Source organism: Arachis duranensis, chromosome 2 (genome assembly GCF_000817695.3).
Source record: "Arachis duranensis cultivar V14167 chromosome 2, aradu.V14167.gnm2.J7QH, whole genome shotgun sequence".
NCBI lineage: Eukaryota > Viridiplantae > Streptophyta > Magnoliopsida > Fabales > Fabaceae > Arachis > Arachis duranensis.
The window spans coordinates 92573704-92583588 of record NC_029773.3 but is presented as its reverse complement, the minus strand read 5'-3'; the positions used below and the strand labels follow the sequence as shown (position 1 = coordinate 92583588).

The following is a 9885-nucleotide window of genomic DNA, read 5'->3' as shown; positions in this document are numbered from 1 at the left end:
TTTTCATTTCTACATCACACACACACTCTCTCTCTCTCTCTGAAACAGAGTCATAATAATTTCAGAGAATAATGGAGGTTGATACGCTCTCTGCTTTTGAACCATTCTCCTTCGGAGATTTTCGATTAACGTCCTCCTCCGATTACTCCCAACTCTCTCCCAATGTCGATCCTCACGCGCATTCACGCGCTGCTCTCAGAGTTCAGAAGGTTTACCGCAGCTACCGTACTCGCCGCCGCTTGGCCGATTCCGCCGTCGTCGCCGAAGAGCTCTGGTGCGGTGGTGCCTCCTCAACCTCAATCTATCAATTCTAAATTTTCATTCCTTCATGCAACTCATTCTCAGACCTCTTAAAAAAAATCAAATTTTTTATTTTAATTATTATTATTTTTGTTTGAATTTTTTGAAGGTGGCAAGCGATAGATTTTGTGCGGCTAAATCATAGCACGATTTCGTTCTTCAATTTGCCGGAAAGCGCTGCTTCTCGCTGGAGCCGTGTTCGTCTCAACGCTGCCAAGGTTTTCATTCAACACTCTTCTCTCTCTGAAACTGAGTCTGAAAAATGAAGCCTTTGATTAAGTGTTTGTTTTGTTTCATTTTTCGCCGTATTTAACATACTGTGTTTTGTTTCTGTTACGTGATTATGTTTTATGTATATGTATATATGTGTATAATACTATAATGTAATGCTAACATGATCAATAGTACTCAATAGTGATGAGATGTGTGTATAAGAATACTTGGAGTTGTACGGTATATATACCATGCTATACGGATATTTATGATTGATTATTGATTATGGTTTTGGAAAAATGAATTGAAGGACCACGTTTTGAGCTTGATTCTGAAGAAAAATGGACCCTTTTTTCTATGTTTTCTTTTGACAGGTGGGTAAAGGTTTGTCCTTAGACGCCCAAGCTCAAAAGTTGGCTTTTCAGCATTGGATTGAAGCTGTGAGTTATTCAATACTCTCCCTATTTATTTTTTATTTTATTTTATTTTATTGTTGTTATAGTAGGGTGTAGTGGTTGTAGAAGCTATTTATTTATTTATTTAATTGATAATTCTGTGTTACTTAAGTTTGTTTGACCAACATGCTCTTATTAGTATATTTCTTAATTCTAATTAATTAATTAACTAGTGTTAATTATTTGAACTGTAGATTGATCCACGCCATCGTTATGGACACAACTTGCATTACTATTATGAAGAATGGTGTAAAACGGATTCTGGTCAGCCATTCTTCTATTGGTGAGACTTATTTATTTATTTACCATTTTTTTTGCCAATTTATTTTTATCTCTTCAAGGAAACCCCTTTACTTTTCCTCAGAGATTTGGCTGAAACCATAGTGGGTTGATTTGTGTGTGACTTTGACTTGGAATGTGTGAAGATGACATTTAAAAAAAAAATTAATTGCTAATGCTGTTGATAATGGGTGATTAGTTGATTACTTTCTCAATATTGATGGTGCTTTTGCATTTGACTATTGCTGGGGTTGGTTCTGTATTACTCTTTCATGACTTTAGCCTATAAATGTTTACCTGAAACTACACAAAATTATTTTGAAAAATCTAAGCTGGATCAGCTAAATATAAAGGTACATGTAATTGGAACATTTGGTTCTGTTTTCTATCTCTTGTTACAAAAGGTGTAGCTTGTTATAAATGGCATTAAGGCATTACTATGCTAACATGAGAATGATGTATAATTAGTTTTATTGCTGAAATCTTTATCCTCATTCTGCAGGTTGGATTTAGGAAATGGGAAAAACATTGATCTTGAGCAATGCCCTCGATCAAAGCTCCGAAAACAATGCATTAAGTATCTTGGACCTGTATGTTCATCATCTAATTAAACTCAATACTTTCTTTTTATATATCCCCTTTGATTCCTTTTATCCGTCATCGTGAATTTCATCCACCTTTAGATCGACATATTTGGATACAAATTATATCCTGACATTGAGACAGATATAAGGGAACAGAAGGGTATTCATTATTGTAGTTGACTTTGATGATGATGATGTGTATTGCATTATTTCAAAAGTAGCGGCCTGTTCCTGATTTTCTGACCTGTTGATCCTTAAAATTTTCCTAAATCAGCAAGAGAGAGAGCACTACGAGTACATTGTCTGTGATGGGCAAATTATCCACAAACAAACTGGAGATTTTCTTCATACATATGAAGACACCGAAGTTGCCAAGTGGATATTTGTAATGAGTACCTCCAAGAAACTTTATGCAGGCAAGGTAATAAGTCAAGACCAATTAACAGTTAAAAGATTTCAAAGTTTTCAGAATTTCATTCCACCCAGCATACTGACACATTGTAGTAACCCTCAGAAAAAGAAAGGGTTGTTCCATCATTCTTCCTTTCTGGCTGGCGGAGCTACCGTAGCTGCCGGAAGATTGGAAGTCGAGAATGGGTTTCTAAAGGTATACTTGTTGTCTTGTTGATTCAATATGTTGCATGATTAAATCGGTTGTGCTAACCTCTTCTAAAAATATGGCCCTACCTTCATGAATAGCCTTAAAGAGATAGTGGGAAGCATTTTCTTTTTTCTTTTTATTTATCTTTTAATTACAATATTTTGGTTAATGTCCACCGAGTCACATTGGTACGCTTTTGCTTATTCCAATTTCTTTTGTGCATTGAAAAATGTCCATTTTTTGGAAGAATACATGTGGTTTATGTGCATTGAATCACATTGATATTATTATTATTATTATTATTGTTGTTGTTGTTGTTGTTGTTGGGTTCTTGAAAAATGTCTGATTCTCAATGGCTTTGACTTTTTCAGTCCATATCTGCATATAGTGGACACTACCGGCCAACAGATGACAGCCTCAATAGTTTCTTATCGTATCTCAAAGAAAATGGGGTCAATCTTGATGAAGTTGAGGTATCATTAGCATTGATACATTTCCTTTCATCTATACTCCAATCATTATGGTGGTCCTTTGTCAAAATCTGGTCTGTAGAAAACTTTAGGCCCAAAGATGCTTTTCTAGTCTCGATCTTCATCTGTTCTTTGTTCAACTTGAAACTTTTGGCCTTATATTTGCAAAATGATGTTTAATGTCACAGAAAATTGATTTTGCATTGTTCACTCCTAGAGTCAAAACATTTTACATTCTGTTAGAGTCACTTTTGAGGAACTACCGAACATAAATCAATTTAACATCAAATCAGTTTTAACTAACAGATTCTACATAAGTAGAACCAAATACAGTTATTGATTGAGGCTTGTATTTTTTTTTGGTTAATAGATCCGTAAGCCAAATGAAGATAGTGATATGTATGAGGACAAGCCTATCGAAAGCGAAGTAATAACCGAAGTTCCAACCAATGGCAACGTGTTTTCTTCTGAACCCGAAATTTCCAAGGAGGTGGAGACCACCCCATCCTCAGATAAGGAACAGGAAGATCCTCAACCTGAACCGGCACCGACACCGACACCGACACCTACCTACATGAGAACTCTCTCAGGTGGTCTTCAGAGTCCAAGAGCCGAGGTACCAAAGACTTCGATATTGCAAAGGATAAATTCCAAGAAGGCCTCAAAGTCCTACCAATTAGGTCATCAACTTTCAAGTAAATGGTCAACTGGTGCTGGTCCTAGAATTGGTTGTGTCAATGATTACCCTGTTGAGCTTAGGTTACAAGCATTGGAAATGCTTAACCTTTCTCCAAAATTTCCACCTTCACCTTCTTCTTACATGCTAGTGGGTGATCTTATGTCCCCTAATGCATCTCCAATACCCAATATAGCACCATGACTTTATACTGATGATACTTTTGTTAGTTGAGTTTGAGCCACTCAATTATCTTGTTAGGATAATAGTGGTTATTATAGATATAGTCTTGGTTTAGGATTTTCTCCTCTAAGCTTATATAGATGGTAGCTTCTAAGTAAATGTTTAAGAAAAAAAGTTATGTTCCTATGTCATCTCAACCTGTGAGAACTTTAATGTTATCTTATAGTATGAAATCCAAGTTACAGAGAAATTGATTAGTGCTTTTATCATTGTGAATGTTTATAGTGATAGATTTTATGTGTGGAAAAAAATGTTTATACACGTTGTTATATCAACAAAAAACATGATTTGACTATTCATTATTTAAAAGCCTTTAAAAACAAAAAGCAAATTGATAGTGGATGACAAAAAAAGAAAATAAAAAGTAGTGATAAAAAGTAGGATTGAAAAATAAAAGACATGCATGCTATGTAGGACCATAGAATGTGCTACCTAACATTTATAGTTATAATATGTACATGCATGTCAAAAATGGCAAAAAGCTATTATTAGTACCAATATGAATCCCAATTACATAATTTGACAAATAAAAAGAGTGACAAAGGAAAATAGCAAAAAATCCCTTGGCTTGGTTGCATATAAACTTTAGCTGTTTTTTTTTTTGGAATATAAACTTTAGCTAGTGTCCCTAGTAAAGTATAAATAAATAAGTAGATAAATGGAGGTTTGATGATGATATGTTCATTGTTTGATCTATAGTGTAGATAAATTTTATTTCCTTTATTCCTTAGGGTGAGTGCACCTCTTACTTAATTCAACTTATTTATTTACAGGGTTCACATCTCTGCTATCTATAGAGTGGATCTCTCTGATTTTCATCCACTAATTTGCATTGTTGAAGAATGGAGACCATGCATATGGAAGCTAAGTTTTTATGGCTTCAGAAGAAACTCTTCTGGATGTACATTCTCTAATCTCTATCACTTTATCTTTTAGTATTCCATTCTATAGTTAAAATGAGTCATGCTATATTTTTAGGTCTTTATCACTGATATTTAGATCTTATTACTAAGAATATGACTAATGTAGCTTGAAAAATTATAGTTATTTTTGCCGACTCAAAATTTGTTTATTTTCAAATTTCAAACTTTGGACTACAAAAAAAGAAATGAATTTCCCTATCACTTTACCAATCTAATTGTGGCTTGCATCATATTTAATATTGAATGGATTGATTGCCTACTCAAAAATGGCTTGAGACAAAAAGCTTGGTCCTATAACTTTATTATAATATATAGTCATTGATTGAAAGAAAAAAGGTTAGGATAAAGATTACTAAATCAGTATATTGCACTAGTTAATGTTGGGCATCAAAATTGAGTGAAATGGACAATCCATGTAGCCAAATATCTTTTCATTCCAATGTACATAAAATGAGAATGAAAATCAAATACTCCTAAACTTAGAATTAAGAGAAAAAGTAAAAGATAATAAAAGAACTCCTAATCAAAATTAATTCCTAAGCTAACAAAAAATTAGTCCAGTACATGGAATTCAGTACACATTTCCTTGTTTATAGATAAGTATAGGGCTTCTAACATTGTGTTTAGAATCATTCCATTCAAGTGATGCTGATAATACCTTTATCCCTTTTGGAAATTGAGGACCCTTTATGACAACCTTAAAGGACAACTCTTGTTTTATCTTACTAAATTGCAATATACTTGGTTCAACCTTAACTGAAAGATCCTTTGGTGCTGTAATGTTAGCCTTATAAGTTGAGTTTCCAGTTCCAACATTAGTCACAGTCCTATAAAATGTTGCTGAGATGGTAGAATTGGAAGGAACCTGAATATGCATTGAAGGGTAATTGATTCCATCATTTCCTTGTGTCGGTTTATTAATGGTGGAACAATTAAAGCCTTTGCTTCCAACTAGTATACCAATGCTTGTGCTATTGTAACCTTCATTGCATAAGAATGCAATGTAAGAGTCCAAATTAATGTCATAGATTAAGCCTGGGTCCAATGCTCTTATAGGGTTGATTCTTCCTGAACCAGTTCCTAACTCAGCTGCAAAGTCTTTCATGGGAATAGCTGAATCATAGAGGTCAAAGTAGATTAGCAAAATCAGCATGAAAATTTAAGGTTTAATTATTCATGTTAGAATTTATTACCTTTCTAACAATTCAGATGGTTCTTTTAGTTTCATCAAATTTTCAATTAGGTCCTTATAGTTTAAAAGTCTGTAATTGAGTCTTTATATTAGATAAAAACTTTCAATTTGGTCATTTCTAACAATTTTTGGTTGAAATATTCATTTTTGTGTTTGATGTAGGATCAATTATGAAATATTCTAAAAGCAAATATTTTAGTATCAATGTGTTTTTGTGAAAAATAACAACTAGTGAAGATCTAATCACAAATTTTTAAACGGTAAGGACCTAATTAAAAAATATTAGTAAAATTATAAGAATTAATAGAATAATTAAACTAAAATTTAATTACTCAATTCCTTAGTTCTAAACCCATATTTCATTTTTTTCCATTAAAAAGGTTCTCACCGGTGGTCATGAGAGCAGACTTGACTGCAGCTGGAGTCCATTCACGGTGGAATGATTTCACATAGGCGGCGGCGCCGGCGGCATGAGGACAAGCCATAGAAGTTCCTGACAGTATATTAAAGGATTGAAAACGGTTGTCCTCAGGTTCAGGGTAAGTTGTTATGGTTTCCAACTTTGAATAACCACCTAGAATGTCAACTCCTGGAGCAGCCAAATCAGGCTGCAAAAATAAAAATCAAGTGCTTCATAAGAAGGAAAATTACCAAATGCAATTATAAGCTTAAGATATCTAACTAAGATTGTAGATGAATCATGAATGATGATCACCTTGAGGATTTTGGAGGTGATTAATTCAGGTCCTCTAGATGAGAAAGAAGCAATATATGGAACTTGGCCTGTTTTGCTTGTGGTTTTGTATATAACAGCTTTAGGATTCCTGAGTTCATAAATATTTAGATTGATAGACATATATTTATTTAGATAAGAAGATAGATGGAAAATAGGTTACCATGTCTCTATTTTGTAGCAAAATTTGTCTAACTTTTTATCTAAGAACTGTGGTATAGGGAAATGATAATGTCACTTCCATTTTACTTTTTTGCATCATATATTTGTATGAATTTTTTAGAAAAATGAATGGTATTAGCAAAATAGGAGTGACCCAACATTTTTCTGTCTTGAAACACTTATCAAATATGAAGTGAAAGAGCTAAACAAACTCTAAATACCCAAAAAAACACATATACTTTGACAGTCATTTATATTATATCTGTTCTTTTGAATATAAAAAATAGTTATTTTTTCTGATATGGTATTATGCAATTAAATACACGAGTAAAACTGTTTTACTGATTCTGCATCAAAATTAAATTCTAATAAACTTACTTGGTGGAATTGATGTAGAGAGAAATGTTATTTCCCAGAGTGTAGGCATCAACAGTGGAACTAGGAATAATTGTGACTGGGGAATAGTCTGCTTTAACAGCAGAAGCAGAAATAAGACCAGCTCCCTCTAATTGTTTTATGGTTAAGTCCTGATTTCCAGTGTCTCCAAGGCAGTACACAATCTTTCCCTTCACTTTGTCTTTGCTTAGAGTCCCATAATCACAAGCACCGCATCATACATTTTAATTATTTTCTCTTACTTCATTGAATTAGTGTTCTTTAATACAAATTTTATCTAAAGTTGTGCTGAATTTTTTTGGTAATCAATGATACCAACATACCTGGCATTGCCATAGCTATCCCCTGAAGCATTAATGGCTAGGTCTCCACTAATCAATGGATACATTTTTTTCTTAGGGGAGAAGGTGTTTATAGATACTCCCTGGCAACCATCAATCAATTAAACAGCAGAGTAATGAGTTATTTGTAATATAAGTAAATTCAAAAAAGAAAAAAAATTCAACTTTTGCATATTTAATTTTTGAGTTTAATTTAATGTATTGGCTTAGTAAAATATTTTGTACACATTATTTTTTTAGATGACTATTCATTCAATCAAAGTAAAAAGTAAAAAGTAGTGATTTTTTATTTGTTATATGTACATGCATAGAATTAAATTTTAATTTTTTTAAAAAAAATATTTTCAATTTCTTTTAGAAGGTAACAGCAAAAAAGCTGAAGACTCCTGTGTTCCTACTGTTTTCACGTGAATTTGTCAAATCATCAACTTCACATAGAGACAAACTGCACGTGAGTTTCTACTTTAAAAATACAACAACTACTAACTAAACAGATTGCTATAGATTTTTCTAAACAATTCAATTATGCAAAGAATTCGAACTTTACAATGAAAAAGGACAGTTTAATGCACAAACATCTCGTAATAACGCAGAATTCAAGAAAAGAACATAACCACTTACCGTAACTTTTTTGCCATTACCAAGGGATATGGGTGTTATAAACTGTCTACCACTAGAAGAAGCAGCCACAGTTAAAATCCATGGAGCAACATTCTGAACGGTTTCAGCATAAGGACCATCATTCCCAGCTGAACATGTTGTTAAGATCCCTCTTTTCATTGCATGAAATGATCCAATGGCCACTGGATCACTGAAGAACTCCCTTGGATTCCCTCCAAGAGACACAGATATGAAGTTCACACCATCAGCAATTGCATCATCAAACGCTGCCAACAAGTCCATGTCACTGCATCCGCTATTCCAACACACTTTGTACACCGCTATGCGCGCGTTCGGAGACCCGCCGCGGGATGTCCCGCGGCCGATGCCATAAAGACTGGCTCTCCGAACGAGCGCACCCGCGGCTATGGACGCCGTGTGTGTGCCGTGGCCTTCTTCGTCCATAGGGCTAAGATTTGTGTCCATAAAATCGTTTTGTTCTAAGTGGAAGAATTTTGCTCCTATCACCTTGCTGTGTTTTGTAATTAACATAGAAATGGAAGGGAACCAAGTTTGCATTAGGTTTCATGCAAAATATGCCATAATAATTTTGAATAATGTTACTTGCATTCTAAGAAACATAAATTAAAATAAAATAAGAGCATCGTTTTTTTTTATATTGATGTGTTTTTTTAATATTCTTTTTTATGAAAAAGATAAAAATGGTAAAAATAATAAAATTTAATTTTATGTATTTATTCACAAAATCATGAAAACAAAATATATATTAATCATAGTATTATTTATGTGTCTTTCTGAACAGTTGTGTGTTTGGGAAAAAAGTAGAGAGTGCAATATTTTATATATGTAGTATAGTATTTTTTATATATATTTATATACTAAAATGTAATAACTATATGATCAAAATATGTCCATAGAATAAAAAGTATAGCACCCTTAATTTAATAAATAGCATTTAAATAAAATGTTAGTCTTTGTGTGTTGCATATATAATTGCTAATTATCATAGCATTTTTCATGTAGCATAATAGTAATACATCAAAGAAAATTCCATATAGGCAGTAGTATTATTTCTCTTTTTATATGTTATATATCTATCATAATATATGAACCAAAAACTTAACAATAATAAAAAAAATTATTTTTGTGATGATAGGAGATTAAAAAAATTGATTATATATTTAAATAGGTCTTTAAAAAATTTTGACGCAACGTTTTTATTTTTAAAATTTTTTTTATTACATTAAAATTCTTGAACTTTACAAAAGTATAAGATATATAAGTCTTTACTTTAATTAGATCCGTTATTTTTATTTAGACAAATAAATTCTCAAAAAGTGTGACGAAAAAATTTATATATCCTACTTTTATAAAAAATTTTAGACTTCAACATAATAAAAAAATTTTAAAAACGAAAAACATTCGATATAAAATTCTTTAAGGATGTATTTGGATATATACTCAAAATCAATAGACGGAGAGAAGAATACTTGTTGCAGTGTGTGAAATTAGCTGATGTGACACATTTACCCTTCCATGAGCTTGGGACAGGCCCAAACCCTTTATCATTGAAACATGGGCAATCAAGTGCAATTCCTGGTTACAATTTAAAAAAACAAAATCTATATAAACATTAAATAGATGATGAAGCACTTATATATTGTAAATTTGTAATTTGTAATTACTCTTAGAAGGC

The 9885-nt window shown here is 32.5% G+C and overlaps 2 protein-coding genes across 3 annotated transcripts in view; one reads left to right on the top strand and one right to left on the bottom strand.

Moving 5' to 3' along the window:
* Positions 1-4030, top strand: LOC107476210 (IQ domain-containing protein IQM3). Of its 2 annotated transcripts, XM_016095976.3 has the most exons (9): positions 1-274; positions 410-518; positions 888-953; positions 1163-1251; positions 1750-1837; positions 2106-2252; positions 2346-2438; positions 2804-2905; positions 3273-4030. In XM_016095976.3, the coding sequence occupies exons 1-9, from the start codon at positions 72-74 to the stop codon at positions 3780-3782; spliced, it is 1407 nt and encodes a 468-aa protein (XP_015951462.1). In that variant the 5' UTR covers positions 1-71; the 3' UTR covers positions 3783-4030. The 2 variants fall into 2 exon arrangements, with proteins under 2 accessions (XP_015951462.1, XP_020991871.1); XM_021136212.2 differs by lacking the exon at positions 2804-2905.
* A 1103-nt stretch (positions 4031-5133) lies between these two features.
* The window catches only part of LOC107476326 (subtilisin-like protease SBT4.15), a 7493-nt gene continuing 2741 nt past the window's right edge, over positions 5134-9885 (bottom strand). The window contains exons 2-8 of the mRNA XM_021136215.2: positions 9680-9785; positions 8190-8700; positions 7552-7651; positions 7210-7438; positions 6652-6760; positions 6325-6544; positions 5134-5857 (exon numbers count right to left, since the gene is read on the bottom strand). Of these exons, the coding sequence (XP_020991874.2) occupies positions 5316-5857; positions 6325-6544; positions 6652-6760; positions 7210-7438; positions 7552-7651; positions 8190-8700; positions 9680-9785 (1817 nt within the window). The 3' untranslated portion in view covers positions 5134-5315. The remainder of the gene's footprint in view (positions 5858-6324; positions 6545-6651; positions 6761-7209; positions 7439-7551; positions 7652-8189; positions 8701-9679; positions 9786-9885) is intronic.